The 16,633-nt window shown below is 28.1% G+C and overlaps 1 protein-coding gene across 1 annotated transcript; it reads left to right on the plus strand.

Annotated features, from left to right (window-relative positions):
* Window positions 1-14,882, plus strand: LOC100215408 (serine/threonine-protein kinase DCLK2). The gene is made up of 2 exons (XM_065810594.1): window positions 1-2,093; window positions 14,361-14,882. Exons 1-2 carry the CDS (start codon window positions 273-275, stop codon window positions 14,781-14,783), a joined length of 2,244 nt encoding a protein of 747 aa, XP_065666666.1. The 5' UTR covers window positions 1-272; the 3' UTR covers window positions 14,784-14,882.
* The last annotated feature ends 1,751 nt before the right edge of the window (window positions 14,883-16,633 follow it).

Here is a 16,633-nt window from a genome sequence, read left to right on the forward strand (position 1 = left end):
AAATTAACCGTATTGCGTTCGTAACTTAGTTACATTCGTGCGTTTTCTTATCAACTATTAATAACACGATGAAGCAAGCTGATTACTTAGTCGTCAAGGGCATTGAAAAAATGTTTACTTTTCACAAATTATTTCGTTTTCGTACATAATAAGCACATAAAGTTTCTGCAGCCATAGTTTTAAAATATTATATTCAAGCAAATGTGTTCAAACTTTCCAACGAAGATTGTGATTACTTATAAGGAAACAATGTTTAAAGAAATACTGTAGTAATGGTTTTTAAAACGAATTTCCAATCTAAGTCTTTAAACCAATCTTTATTTCATCGGTATCCTGCTGAAAATAATTACAAATATAAAATGACATCTAAGTTAAAGACTTCATTTCCACCGCCAAATACTTTGATGAAACCAAAAACTGTTTTGTTTTATAAAAATGGTGATCGAAATTTTCGAGGATATCATATAAGTGTAACGGAAAGAAGATTTAATAGTTTTCAGAACCTTTTAAGCGAGTTAACACGAATTACAAACTTGACACAAGGAGTTAGGTATGTATTCACACCAACTACTGGTACTCGTATTGAATCATTAGATGAATTAGCAGATGGACAATCTTATGTCTGTGGTTCCCATCCGAAACTTAAAAAAATTAATTATCAACATGCACCAGACGGATCTGACAGAAAAAAAGTTCAAAAGCATTTTATTCCAGTTCCTCCTATGAAAATGTATGCAGAAAAAGATAGTCTGCATTTTAGCCCAAGACCACGAGTTATTACTGTTATTCGAAATAACTTATCTTTAGTTCGACAAAAAAGGTGCATTAAAATTTTATTAAATAAAAGAACTGCTCAAACTTTTGATCAAGTTTTGAATGATATTACTTCTTCCGTTGGAATTGAAGGAGTTACTGGCGTAAGAAAACTCTTTAATCTTGATGGTAAACTAGTTTTAAGCTTATCTGAACTGTTTGGTGAAGAAGATATTTTTATAGCAGTAGGTAGTGAAAAATTTCAACAGTCTGATCTTCAAGCAATACTTCAAAGTTTTGGTATTGATAGAAGCAAAAAGAAGGTTGAAATAAATGATATTTACATTCCTAGTGTGATCGAGTCACCCTCTTCAGGAAAAAATAATTTAAAAAGCAAAAAAAAAAGAAGTTTAAATAAGCTGATATTAACTAATTCTAAAATTGGAGGCTCTTTAAATGTCAATCCATCTAACGCAGAAGTTTTTAAAGTATCTAAACTTCCAGACATTAAAAAAGAAATTCCTGCAAAATTTGAATTATTAAATTCCACACCAAAAAATCCAACACAGAATTCAATAAAAAATCCTTTAATTGATTATAAAAATGTACAAGAAAATGTTATACTTGATTCCGATGATTTTACTCATAAAGTACATAGTATTAAAAAAGAAGAAAAAGAAGAAGTTTATTTAGAATCATCTTTTGATAATCATAATGAAGCTTTTCTTTCATTTGATGATCAAAAAAGTATTTCAAATTCAAAAAATAATTCAGTTGAAAATTTATATGTCTCAGAAGTTGATGATGAAAAACCAAGCATTAAAGAAGACAATGAAAAAGAAAGAATAAATATTGGATCCCAAATGAGCAGCAATGAACAAAATAAAAATGATAATTTTGAATTTGAAAAAAGCAGTTTTGTTATTGCAGATTATAAAGATATAGAATTGTACTTTGACTTAGGTAAGCAGTTAGGTGATGGAAATTTTGCTGTTGTCAAGGAAGCCATTGACAAAAAAACAAATATAAAGTATGCAATAAAAATAATTGATGTGTTAAAGTTAAAAGATAGACATGAAATGCTTGATAACGAAATAACAATACAACGCACAAGTTCCCATCCAAATATTGTAACATTATTTTCTGATTTTCGATCGCCAACAACAATTTTTCTCATTATGGAATTAGTAACAGGTGGTGATTTATTTGATTTAATATCAGAAAATGTGTGTTTTGAAGAACATGAAGCTGCTTTATTTACAAGAGACTTGTGCAGTGGACTAAGCTACCTGCATAGAAGAGATATTGTTCATAGAGATATTAAACCAGAAAATTTAATGGTATGTATACATAGACAAATAATTTTTTTTCACATGTTTTTTTTTAATTTGAACTATGTAATAACAAAATTTTGAACACAAATAAAAATGAAGGCATTAAAAATTTGCTAGCTCAGGCTTAAAAATTGATTTTATTTAACAATTTTTATTTAACAAAATTTTTTTTGCAAATTTGCCATTAACAAATTAAATTAGTATTAAAGTAAATTTAAGATAACTAGAGAAAAAGTTGTAGTTAAATAAACTTCTGGTTAAAAAAGACATAATATTCTTTTTAAACTATGGCAATAGCAAAGATTTGTGTACTTTTTTTTGTTTTGTTCTGTTTAGTAGAAGAATTTATTTTTATGTAAAAAATGTTTAATTAAAGTTTAATTGGAAAAAATAAAGTATGTTGTAACATATAAAAATTAAAATAAAGCTGATTGTAACATTTAAAAATTAAAGGTAAAAAAGTTAATATGAATATTGTGAACATTATAGGATTAAGAATGTTGAACTTTACAGCATTAAGATATCTGCTTGTTACATTTTTAATTATAAGTAATTAATAAAAGTTTGGAAAAATTGTGCAGAAAAAATCTTGAGATTGTGTTCGTATTAAAGCAGTATTTTCACAAAAGCTATAATATTATAAATAGTCTTTACAATATGCAAATTAAATATATACAAGTTTCTATATTGTAAAACAGTTGAAACATGTTTAGATTTAGATTTTTCTTTTTAGAATAGTAGTTTTGAAAATTAATATATATATATATATATATATATATATATATATATATATATATATATATATATATATATATATATATATTTATATTTTAATTATGTTTACATCATTATTTTATCATATTTTTCATAAAGTTAATATATGACATTACTTATGTATATTCAATGGCAAAAGAAAAGCAAGGTACTGATTTGTTACAAAAATTCCTTGTGGTAATATACTTAAATATCCTAAACATTGTGAAATGAAAGATTCAGGTAATTTAAAAATATTTTGGGAAATGTGTCTGATTGTTAAAATATTTAATACTTTACTGACTGTATTTTATATTTAAAAATATATAATACAGTCGGAAGCAGTATCAGAAACTGAGACAAAGCAGGTTAGCAAAAAAAGAACTGTAATTTTCCATTACGCCTCCAAGAGAAATTATATTTTAGCTTGTTAAAAATTACAAGGCAGACTATTTACTTGCGAGTCAGATGTCAATAAATGTATTGAAAAAAAGAAAGGTCTGCTGAATGCCAAAAACGATTGATGAATGGGATGTTTATTTTAGTAATACAGTAGATCATTGCAGCCAAGTTTCACTTTATTTAAAATCATAATTGTAAATAAAAATACAAAAAAACACTGTCTTTTTTTCTGCAGATGAATAAGTTAATAATTTCTATTTGAAAAGTCCTCACAACAATCCACAATCAACAACGATGACTTTTTTTTAGTTGTTAAGGTGCTCCTACAAGAACTAAGAATTTTATGACAAAGCATTATGGAAGAGTTATATAACTAGGAAGTTCACACCTCCATACTTACCATGTCCCTTATCTGGTCAGAGCCAACATCGAACCTCAGACTTTATGATTCTGAGAAAGAACTCCAATCATTTCACCATTGCTGCTATGAAGTTATTTCGCATTTTTACTAGTAATTGTTACAAATTGTTACTTATATTGGAATAAATTCATGTATAAGGCCTAATTTTTTGTTGTATTTGTAACTATATATAATGATTATATATTTTGTTGGTAAAATAAAAATATTTACCATGGATTCTACTTTGATATTAATAATGATTTCATTTAATTTATCAATTTATTATTTTGTCAAAATAATCATTTTTATTGAAATTAAAGTAGAGGGCTAAAATTATTAATTTGAAATCAGTATAAAAAATTAGTTAAGAAAAAGTGGTTAAAGTAAACAAAATCTGAATAAAGTTAATTTTAACCTCTTACTTATACTGCTAAGTAAACAGGCTAATTCTTCTAAATGAATTTTTTAGACAAGGTCCAAAATTGCAGTGTAAATGTTTTTTGACCAAATTATGGTTGTTAGGTTGCCTCTCTTTCTATAAATACTATTGTGATCACTTCTCAAGCAAACTATCATCACTTTTACAATCAATGTGAGTTCCCATTCAGCAAAGTTGCATCATGACAGTACCTGTTTAAAGTAAACAGGCTAATTCTTCTAAATGAAGTTTTTTAGACAAGGTCCAAAATTGCAGTGTAAATGTTTTTTGACCAAATTATGGTTGTTAGGTTGCCTCTCTTTCTATAAATACTATTGTGATCACTTCTCAAGCAAACTATCATCACTTTTACAATCAGTGTGAGTTCCCATTCAGCAAAGTTGCATCATGACAGTACCTGTTTCTTCATGCCCAAAAAGCTTTTGTTCATATTGTCTTTTTACCCCAGAACATCTGTGATATTCTTTCTCATCTTCATGTTTTCCTGAAATATACAATTGGTTGGAGAGAATTAGAAATATTCTCAAATCTTCAGACAAAAATAGTATGAAGCTAAATTTTTGTATGTAAGAAACCGATTTTAAATGGACATAAAAAAAAACCCAATTTATTGCATTTCGGAAACTGTATTTTTGGCAATTTTAGTACTGTTTGAAATCCATAATTTGTATATAATTGGATAGCATAATTATATATAATCAGGCCTGTAGCAACATGGTAGGCAGCAGGGGCATTTGCCCCCCCCCCCCTCAAAAAAAATTATTTTTTAAATAAATAATTTTGAAGAAATTGTCTGAAAAAATGGCTAAAAAAAAAAAAGGCTTAAAACTATTTTGGAGTAGTACTGCCCCCCCCTCCCCAATTATAATTTTTGTTCCTTCGGCCCTGATAATATAAATAATATTATATAAGTATGATTCAAAAACAATTTTTTTATAGTTATCTACATTGCAAAAGTTTAGACATTTAATTTATAAACTTCAATATTTTTTTTTGTTTTCGAAAGGTAAAAACTTAGACAAAAGATACTTGATCAGTTTTGTCGGTTCAAAACTTCATTATTTGTTTTGTTTATGAAAGATTGTTAGTAACCAAACAATTTTATTTAATTAATTTTTTTGAATAAAATAATTAAGTTTTTTGAATAAAATAATTAAGTTTTGTATCACAAAAAGTATAATTGAAGTTTAGAATGTTTTGAAATATTATGTTTTGAAAATATATTTAAAGTTTTAAAAGAGGAAAATTAGAGATGTTTGTATATAGTGCAAGCTCGGCCCTGACAAAACTTATGTCAAAGTACATGAACAAGGTCTGAAAACATTGCTTTAAATGAAGAACAAAGTATGAGACAGCAAATCAAATCAAATATATTCTGAATAGAGTTGTTAAATCAAGTACATTTACAAACAGTAATAAGTACTGACATGAAGTAAACACTTTTTCAAGAATAATAAAATGGAGATAGTAGTAGTGATTATTGTAATTAAAAATAATACTAGCAATTGTAAAAAGTATATACTATAATAATAACAATAATAATAGTTATAGTAACAATAATAACAAAAACAATAATAATATAACAAAAACAATAATATAAAACTAGTTATAACAATAATAACAACTGTAAGAATAATAATATTTATTACGATAAAGTATAGTAATAATAACAATAATAGCGATGAAGAGAATACTAATAAAAATATTTCAGTTTAAGAAAGAATAATATATAATAAAAGATATTAAAATTAGTATAATATCACAATAGAAAAGAGAAAAAAAATTATATAAATAAAAATCTCAGAGTTAGGGTTATAAATAATAAGTTGTGGAAATGTATAAGATTTATAAATAATGTTTTTCGAAAAAACAGTTAACTAGAGCAGTTCTAAATATTTAGGTACAGATATTTTGATATTTAAGTACAGATAAATTAAAGATGCCAGCAGATCGTAGAATATAGTTTTTCCCTATAACTAAAAAAGTTGATAAGTGTAAGAGGTAGGTTATTATGATTTTGGTTTCAAACAAATAGGCTTTATTCAGCTATCAAAATAACTTGATAACTGAATAAGGTCACACAGTTTAAGGACCTATGATAAAATATATGCTACAGTTCGAATTAGTATGTTAGAAATAAATTAATTATAATTTTAGAGCTTTATTTTGGAAATAAGTCTTAAAAAAGCAAACTGCTTAGATTGTCCCCAAACTTGACAAGCATATCTAAGATGAGAGTGAAAAATAGCATGATTTATATTGAACAAAGTTTCATGATTAACATAGTGAAGGATTTTAGCTATCATGCCATTTGATCTGCTTAATTTCAATGCTTGAAGATGCGGCGCAAGAGATAAATTAGAGTCTATTTTGATTCCAAGATATTTATTAGAGTTAACTGGATTTATTTTGTATCCACTTTATCTGAAATTTAATTGTTTATTTATTTTTGTTTGAGCAGATTTAAGTATAATAGTTTCCATTTTTTTAGAGTTAAGGGATAGTTTATTGGAACAAAGCCATTGAACAATATTAGCTCGATCGTAATTCATATTTTTGTTAAGTTTTTTAAGTGATTTGTTAATTAGAAGCAAGTTAATGTCATCGGCAAAGTGATTAGTAGCAGAAAATTAAAGTGAAACATTTAAAACATTGATAAAAATAAGAAAAAGTAATGGTCCTAAAACTGAGCCTTGTGGAACATCATTAAAAGATTTTGCTAGTTCTAATACCATTAATTGAAACAAATTGTATTCTATTACAAAGATGAGGAAAACCAGAGAAAAGGAATACCTCTAATATCGTAGTTTTGCAGTTTTTTTAGGAGGATTCTGTGCTCAACTGTATCAAATGCTTTTTTATGTAAATAAACACTCCACATGCAAAGTGTTTATTATTGATGGCTTCCCTAATTTTCTCTGTTTTACTTATTAATAAATGAGTTGTTAGTTGGAAAAACCATATTGGTGTTGTAAAGAACGTTATGTTTTACCAAAAAATGCTTGAGTCTATGGAATATTGCTTTTTTAAATAATTTTTTAAAAAGTTAGAAAGAAAAGAAATAGGTCGATAATTAGAGTTGTCTAGAAGAGAAGTCATTTTGTTTATAGGAATTACTTTGGCTACATTAAAAGCTTCAGGAAAAATATCATTTTTGAAAAAATTATTTATCATAATACAAAGAGGTTTGAAGATTATGTGAGATACCTGCTTTAGAAGAAATGTTGGTAGGCTATTGGAACCAAGGCTTTATTTGATTTTAAGAGTATTTTTTATAAGATTTAACACCTCATCTTTAGTCATAGTATCAATGTAAAAAGAATAAGTACTAGGTATTTTAAGAAAATTGCTAAAAACACATTCAGAAGGAATGATGTTTTAAGTAGTTTGCCTTGAATAGTTGCAAAATAGTTGTTAAATTAACACAGGTATGAACTAAGATTTTTTTTTTTTCCATACATCTTTACTTCCAACAAGGCTGCAAGCAACCACTATTAGAGTTGGAAATTATTAGAAGAGGAAAGATCAAGATAACGATTAACAGACAACTTGAAAGATTGAAAATTGCATGAATCAGGAAACAAGATAAAGGAAGTGAATTCCATAGAACTGACGTTCGAGGAAAAAAATTAGATGAAAAAGAATTTATTTTTGGAGCAATTATGAACCGTCACATTAAGAGGATGAGAATTAATTGACAATAAACACAAGATGTTGACAGTAAATAAATGACAAGTAACACAAGAATTAATTTTAGTAGATCGCACCTAGAGAAGCTAGCTCCTTAGAGCAATGCCCATTATAGTTTATAGAAAAGAGAAAGAGAAGCAGCATTACAATTATTTAATAATGGTTGGAGGTTGGCTGCAAGAGCAGGTCCAATTATGTTTACAATGCGTTTTTGCACCTTGTCTAAATGAGAAAGAGCATCATTAAAAGATCCGTCTTATATATGGCAACAATATTCCATACAAGGATGGGGTTGAGATTTATAGAGATAAAGAATAGAATCTGGAGTAAGAATATGGCAAGCAAGTTAATTTTAGTAGATCGCACCTAGAGAAGCTAGCTCCTTAGAGCAATGCCCATTATAGTTTATAGAAAAGAGAAAGACAAGCAGCATTACGATTATTTAATAATGGTTGGAGGTTGGCTGCAAGAGCAGGTCCAATTATGTTTACAATGCGTTTTTGCACCTTGTCTAAATGAGAAAGAGCATCATTAAAAGATCCGCCTTATATATGGTAACAATATTCCATACAAGGATGGGTTTGAGATTTATAGAGATAAAGAATAGAATCTGGAGTAAGAATATGGCAAGCAAGATAAAGAAATGCAACCTTAGCAGATGCTAATTTTGCAATTGATTTAATATATGGTTTCCAAAAAAGATCGGAAGTAAGAGTTAATCCTAGAAGATGAAGTGTAGATGACTCATCGAGTACATTACCATTCGTAAATGTATGAGGATTTAGGTTTTTGCAATAATGATTAGTTGAATAAAATTAAGTTTGATCTGAGTTAAAGTTCACCAGCCACTGTGGCCACATGCAGTAGCAGAAGTGATATCCTTTTTAAGCTCAGATGCCCCCTCCAAGCAATCAGAGAGTGTTGGCTTCTTATCAAGACAAGAATTAATGGTAGTATCATCAGCAAACAATGCCACCTTAGATGTGAAAATCATTATGATTTTCACATCCGGAAGATCATTAATGTAAATTAAAAAGAGTATAGGGCCGAAGATAGAGCCTTGAGGAACCCCTGAAGTGACATTATATAAAGAAGAGTGTTGTCCAATAGTACAATTGGTAAGGAAGGATTCAATAATCTTAAAGATGTTACCTGATACACCGTAAGAAAAAAGCTTATGGAGAAGACCAGCATGCCAAACTTAATCAAAAGCTTTAGAAATGTCAAGAGCCTTAATCTCTCCACATCAATCTAATGCACCATAAAACCTATCGGTTATTACTGTTAGCAAATAAGCTGTAAAACAAGAAGATCAAAATCCATATTGGTGATCAGAAAGTAAGTTATTAGATTCAAGATGAGAGATTAAGTGTTTGTTAATTGAAGACTCAAAAACCTTGCTTATGATAGGAAGAAGACTAATAGGATGGTAGTTGGAAGTGTCAGGTCACTCTCCAGAGTTTTTTAAAATAGGGATAACAAATGCTGCTTTATAGCTGGCTGGAAAACAAGGCTCTGGTAAGCACTTGTTAAATAGTTTTTAAAATATATATGACAGCTCCGGAGAACACTTCTGCAAGACTATAACAGGTATGTTGTCCGGACCACAAGCTGTAGAAGAGTCTAAGCAGGAAGTTACTTTAGATACAGAAGCTGGAGTGATAGAAATGTCAAGCAATGGGGATCAACCTGTTTGTCGGCTATATCAGGTAGAATGCAACTAGTAGAATCAAGAGACAATATTGATGAAGAGTTTTTAGCTAATAATTCGGCTTTGTCTTTAGGTGAGGTGACAAAATCTGAACCATACAAGAGAGGTGGAACAACAGATTTGCCTTTATTAGAGATACTGTTAAAGATTCTCCAGAAGTCACAAGAGCCTAATTTTTGAGATGAAATATGAGAGAATAGCGGGCTTCGGCGTTAGACTTTTTTACAATGGTTTCTAGCAATAGTAAACAGATATCTGTTTTCTGGAGATTTGTTTTACTGATAGATATGGAAGTAATGGTTTCTATTTGAAATTGAAGCAGCACAATGTAAGGAAAACCATGGAGAAGAGTGAGGGTTGTCCTGGAACCGTCAAGAGGGAATAATAGATTCCATGCCAGCCTGAATCTAAGAAGTTAAGTAAGAAGCACATTTTCAGCAGGAAGATGAAAGATTTCTAGTCAAAGTCTATCACGAAGAAAATCACGGAAACAGTCCCAGTCAGCTTTAAGGTAATTATAAGAGGTACGATGATATAGGGATTCTGATGATGAAGAAGAATGAGATAATAGTTTTAGAGAGATCAAACCATGATCAGAAGCACCTAAGAGTGAATGTGGAGAAACTAAGCACTGACTAAGATCAGGAACGAGACATAAGTCGAGTAGAGAAGGTAAATGATTCGGATTGTCTGGAAAGCCAGTTGGAAAGTTGATTATTTGTGTTAGAGATTGAGAAAGGCAAAAATTGTGACCTTAACACCTGCAGTGTCACTGACATAAAAACCAAGCCATTAAGTGTGATGAGCATTAATGTTACCAACAACAACGGTATTGGCTGAAGGGTAAAGAGATTGGTCTTGGTCAAATCGATCAGAAATAACATCAAAAAGAGTGAGTCTTGAGATAAAGGAGAGCAATATAGAACAAAGAGAAAGATGATAGAGTGAAGTGATGCTAAACGAAAGCACATAAAAGAATAGTTTATGGATTCAAACCTAGTTTCCCAACAAATGGGTGATTTTTTACAAATTAAATGCCCAGGCCAAGCATGTGACTATTGGAGATTTTATAAGTTAAAGGAAGATAGCCATCTACACTAAGATCACAAGATAAGGCAGCGAAACCCAAATTAGTTTCACAAAGAGCAAGTAGGTCTGGTGAACTTTGCAAGAGATAAGACTCAACAGAAAAAAAGTTACTTTAAAGACCCTGAATATTAGTGAATGATATATTTAGAGAACTTGATGATGATGGTGGTTTTTTTAGTTTTATAGTTTTTGGTACTTTTGTCATTTTTAAATTTGTTAAAGAACTTGACTCAAAGGACAGATAGTATTCAGTACACTATTTAGTAGCCCAAGCAATTGTCTTTTTACTATTAATAAATTGACATTTTCATTAATTTTGAGACTAAGAGACTTAGTATTAGTAGAAGGTTTGATGTTTTTGATTTCTTTAATTTTTTTTTCAATTGAATTGGTGAGAAGAAGAACAGTACCAGTCCATTTTTTGTTATTTGCACTTTATTTCATAATTTTATTTAACTTATGTCGATCTCTCTATGTACTACAAAATTAATACTAGTCCATCTTTCTTTCATTATTTTTTGCCATAAAGTAGATTTATAGCTGTTTGACTTATCTATAACTGTTTAAAACTTAATTATTAATTATCTTGAAATGAAAATATTGGACTAGTACTGTTCTTCTTTTCACCGATTCAATTGTTCTTTACATTATTGATATTTTTTTAGAATATCTTAACAATGTTATCATCTTCTTTTATGAGAAGTTCCCAGTTAATATTTGAAATTTCTTGGGTAAATAAATTGGAATCAAAATTTCTAATGGGTTGATTATTAAAAATACAGACAAACTGTGCCACGTGGTTAGAGATGTTTGAGATGTGGTTAGAAATTGTAAAATTATCAGAGACTGAGAAGATAGAGAAATTTAGAAGGGAATGAATTCATGAAAATGTTATCAATAAGGTATTTGGTTTTTGCAATTGAACACGTTGGAAGAATTACAATTGAAATTGGGAATGAGAGCACAAAGATTCAAAATAATTAAAATAACTTACGATTCTCTATAAATCAATAAATCTATGTTGAAATTGCCCATTAATACAATATTTTTTGTTTTATGACTTAACTTTTCAAATAGAGGATTAAAATGGACAGATAAAAATTCAGTGATGTTCAATGAGGAATGTTGAATATGCATCCAAATATTACTCTTAATTAGATTTATAACTTCAACAAAAACATTTGGAGGCATATATTAGGAGATCACTACAAATTATATAATTAAGATTTGAATTTAGGTAAAGAAGTGTACCACCTTTTTTTGTTATTCTTTTAGATTCAAAATAGTTAATTATATATTATATATTATTGAAGTTATAAATAAAAAGTATAGATTTATACTATTAACTAATAACAAAGATAAATTTTTTTTTTAGGTGCTCCCAGAAGTCCTTACGGTCTTATCACGGAGCACCGTGGGAGAGAATTTAACTAGAAGTTCATGCCTCCTTCCTTATTAATGTCGCTTATTGGGCTAGAGCCAGCGTCAAACCCGGGACCTCGGGGTTCTCGTGGCGCAGTGGTTAGAGCCAGAACTCTAACCACTGCGCCCCGGCTGCTATTAATAAACAATAGTTAATAAACAATAGGTAAAATTAAAATAATACAAATATAATAATTAAATGTATAAGAATACATAATAATAATAAAAATATAATAATGATCAAAAAATATATAATATAAATTCTTAAATAGATAATCTAATGATATATAATAAAATAATAAGAAATATTACAACTGAAATATTAAACTGAAGAATACTACCTATCTAACTAGAACTAAAGCGAATATTATTAACAAATAAATAAATAATTATAAAATATATTATGTAAAAATGTGAAAAATAAAATTAGTAAATTAAATAATAATAGTAAAAACATAATAATTACAACTTAAAATGTGAGAAGTAATAAATAAATGAAAACCAATCTTCTAATTCTCATTAAAATTATTTTTTGTTGTTCTCCTTTTCTTTCTTGTTTGTTTATTTTTTTCTTCTTTCTTTTTTATCAGTTATATTGACAAAATTATCCATGAGAAGTGCATTTCTCTCTGTTGTTCGTTCAAAAAAACTTGGATTTATGAATTGCTTACTTTTCTAACTGGTTCTTGAGATCTTTAAAGGGATTATCTGCATCTAAAAAGCCATCAACATACATTTTCTCTAAAATTCCAGTTTTAGAAAAACAATTGCAAACATTTTTAGTCTTCACTTTTCTCCAAAAAACAATATATATTTGCATGGTATCAATTATAGAGAATTTCAGAAAATGTTTTTTTATATCTATTAGATCTATCAATTTTGAACAGACTATGTTCTATAATGGGTTTTAAGTTACTTTTTTTTTTTTTTTTTTGTTATTCACCTCCCCAAGGTCGAGAAGGCCACTACAGATGAGGAGGCTACTTAATAGTGGTTATAACCCTCTCTCAACTCTATAACTCCGAAACACGAACCTTGACGAACAAGGCCGCTGCGCCGAGAAACAAGTTGAGCGTGGTACTACCAGGGACGTGGTGGGGATCGAACTCGGAACCTCTCGCTTATAAAGTGAGCGCTTCACCACTACACCACTACCGCATTTCTTAATCACACTTAATCACGCCCTAGTCCCTTGATTGGAGCTTTGAAGTGATGTTTGGTGGTAAAAAGATCATTTGTATTAATACAAGATTATCAATGGTTCAATGAGCTGAACAGTTATCAACTAATAAGATATTTTTTTTCCTTTTTTCCCATTTCTCAGAGTGTGTTATTCCTCTTCAGCTTATATTTTGTTAAAATAGGTGGTAATGCTGAAGCATTTTCATTTTCTCAACAAATTCAATGGTTTTAGTTTTTAGAATCAAAGCAGAGTTAGTGCAAATATCAAAGCCATATAAAAATGGTTTGATTCAAATTTGCAAAAAAGCCTTTTCTCTAATGCTGGCATTTTTGATTGTTTCATTTCTCCACAGCAACAAAAATCTTTTCCTTGTTTCTCAACCAGACAATAAGGTGGTCTTTGATATATTATACTTTCAATACAATACTTATGTCAGTGCATGTACTTGACTAAAACAGTTTTTGTATTCAACTTTCACACAGTTGCACTTGTTGCCATGTAGCAAACTTTGAGTTATAAAACAAATTTTCATCCCGTGCACTATGTTTGGTAATAAAATTGCATTTAACAGCTGTCAGTCTTTATTTAGAAAATTCATAAAAACAATAGGAAGTATTTTTTATTGTTTTTTCTGACGGGATTTTATTGTTTTTTCTGACGGGATTTTATTGTTTTTTCTGACGGGATTTTATTGTTTTTTATTTTAACAATTTTATTATAGTAATATTTTTCATTTAATAACGGTCTGTTCTATTTAAATTAAAACATAACAAAGAAATAAATAAAAAGTAGGCCCTTTTTATGTTTTATATTGAATGATTTAAAAAAAGTTTTTAATCAAATTTTGATTATTATCTGTACAAAAAATTATTCAAAGAAGTTTGCTGAAAGAGGGATAAAAAATGGTTAGTATTAATTAAGTTTGAATTTACTGAAAGAAAAGTTTTGACGGTATTTTTACCCAGTCATAACATTAACAAATAAGCAAACAGCCGTATAATAACATAATTCACTTTTAACAAAAACGTGCCACGAAAAATCAGGCTGCAGTTTTAAAATCAGCAACAAAAATTGTATCCAGGCAACCCTAACTTATCTGTGATAAAAATTCTTTGTTGACCTGTGTTATTTTCTGCTTTATAATTTTTTATCTCATTTATTTTAATGTAATACATTTGTTTTAGGTCATGGTATCACCGACTGGTAAACAAATACTTAAAATCGCAGACTTTGGTTTAGCTATGAAGGTAGAGCATCCTATATATACAATATGTGGAACACCCACTTACGTAGCTCCAGAAATATTAAGTGAAAAAGGGTATGGTTTACAAGTAGATATATGGGCCGCAGGTGTCATTATTTATATAATGTTATGTGGATTTCCTCCCTTTCGAAGTGAAAGTAAAAAACAAACAGAACTTTTTGATCTAATTGAAAAGGGTGAGTTTGAATTTCCTACACCCTATTGGAGCGATGTTTCTGAAATTTCAAAAGATCTCATCTCTAAGGTTCTTGTTGTAGATGTGAAAAATAGGTATTCCGCATTGGAAATTTTATCTCATACATGGGTTACACAATATGGGCTGATGAGAAATGCAACTCAATAGGCAGATTAAAGTTCATATCAATTTAGTATATACTCTAAATGACTTTAAATAAAGTTAGAAATTAGTTTTATATTATGCAGTAAAAAAATACTATACAAATATCTCTTTCTTTATATATATAAAAATAAGTAATGCATTTAATAATATTTTTAATTATAATTAATATAAAAATAAGAATAGCATAAATTTAGATTAGTTTTGAAATCGATGATGCGGGGTTCTTATTTATATAATTATACTATATAAATTTACACTTACGTGTTATATTATACGTTTTTTACTTTAGATTATGTTTTTTATTTTTACTATAACGTACGGATATTTTTAATGACAGTATGTTAATATTTAATTAATGGATTATTTTTTTTACACTATTATATATACATATATATATATATATATATATATATATATATATATATATATATATATATATATATATATATATATATATATATATATATATATATATATATATATATATATATATATATATATATATATATATATATATAGATATATATATAGATATATATATAGATATATATATAGATATATATATAGATATATATATTTAAATTTTTATAATTGTAGTTATGATAATATATTTATAATGATAATAGAAATACTTTCTCACCTGAAATGAACCAGTAGCTCAAAACCGAAGTGCAATTGAAAATGTATTTATATAGTATAAATATAATGATTCATTTGTAATTTACTCATGAAATGAGTAAATTTACAAACATATTTCCAAAATTATTTTAAAAATAGAAAATTCTATATAACTTTTCACTACATATTTTCGAAATGATAATTTATTTATCTACTTATTTTCAAAATGATAATTTATTTCAAGTTTGCTTTCAAGACAAGTCCGTACCGAACTTCAAAAAACGACTTGAATCTGATTTTTTAAGAACTAATTCATTTTAAGTTCTTTTATTGCATTACACTTTACTTCAGATTTGAAGTATAACTTGTAATTTCAAGTTCGCTTCTTGCATGGAAAAGATTTTTTATTTCTCAAATAAGTCTAACTTATAAACCGGCGCACAGTGGGCCAGTAGGTGGACAAAATGGGAAAAATTTTAGTTGTCTAATCTTGAAAACCTATTTAATTTTAGTATCTACATATATTAGGAGAAATCTATTGATAATTTATTTATATTAAATCCCTTAGTTACCAGGACTCTAAGCATTTGAATATTGAGATAAAATAAAAAAAATAAAAAATTATAAATAAGTAATTAACGGTGACATCAACGTTGTGTTATATTTCAATTACATCTACGTTTTTGAAACAAAAAATTAGTACATGTTATTCTAGAGTATTTAGAGATAAGAAAAACCAATGTGTGAAATAAATTTGTCATAGCATGTTATCTCAGTTATACTTTGAAAATCACAGATTAAAAAAAAAAAATTCTTAAGAAACTTATTTTTTGCCGCACAATAACTAATAATTACCACAATTTGCCATGTGTTGTCTTATATTTATTTGAGCTATATGATGCTTCAATCGAGTTTTAATTGATTGCTCGTCCCCTTAAATCCCCGTTCAGATTTTATGTATGTTTTAACTTGGTTGCTATGGTACTAAATTTTGCATAGCAACAACTCATTTTTACATTAACGTTGTTTTAACAGAATTTTACTTGCGCTAAATACACAATATTGGGGGTATGTATTAAAATGAGATTCAGAATTCTTATGAGGTTAACTTTTTTTGGTTACTATGGATACCTTACTTTGCATAACATAGCAACAACATATTTTCGGTAATTGTTAGTAATTTAATTACTAACACTGACAGTAATTTAATTACTTTTAATTTTAATTACTAACAC

Source organism: Hydra vulgaris, chromosome 11, assembly GCF_038396675.1.
Source record: "Hydra vulgaris chromosome 11, alternate assembly HydraT2T_AEP".
NCBI classification, from domain to species: domain Eukaryota; kingdom Metazoa; phylum Cnidaria; class Hydrozoa; order Anthoathecata; family Hydridae; genus Hydra; species Hydra vulgaris.

Coding starts and splice junctions, on each gene's coding strand:
- LOC100215408 (XM_065810594.1), top strand. CDS start 273: ATGGTTTTTAAAACGAATTTCCAATCTAAGTCTTTAAACCAATCTTTA. Junction 2,094..14,360: donor TTAAACCAGAAAATTTAATG/GTATGTATACAT, acceptor CATTTGTTTTAG/GTCATGGTATCACCGACTGG.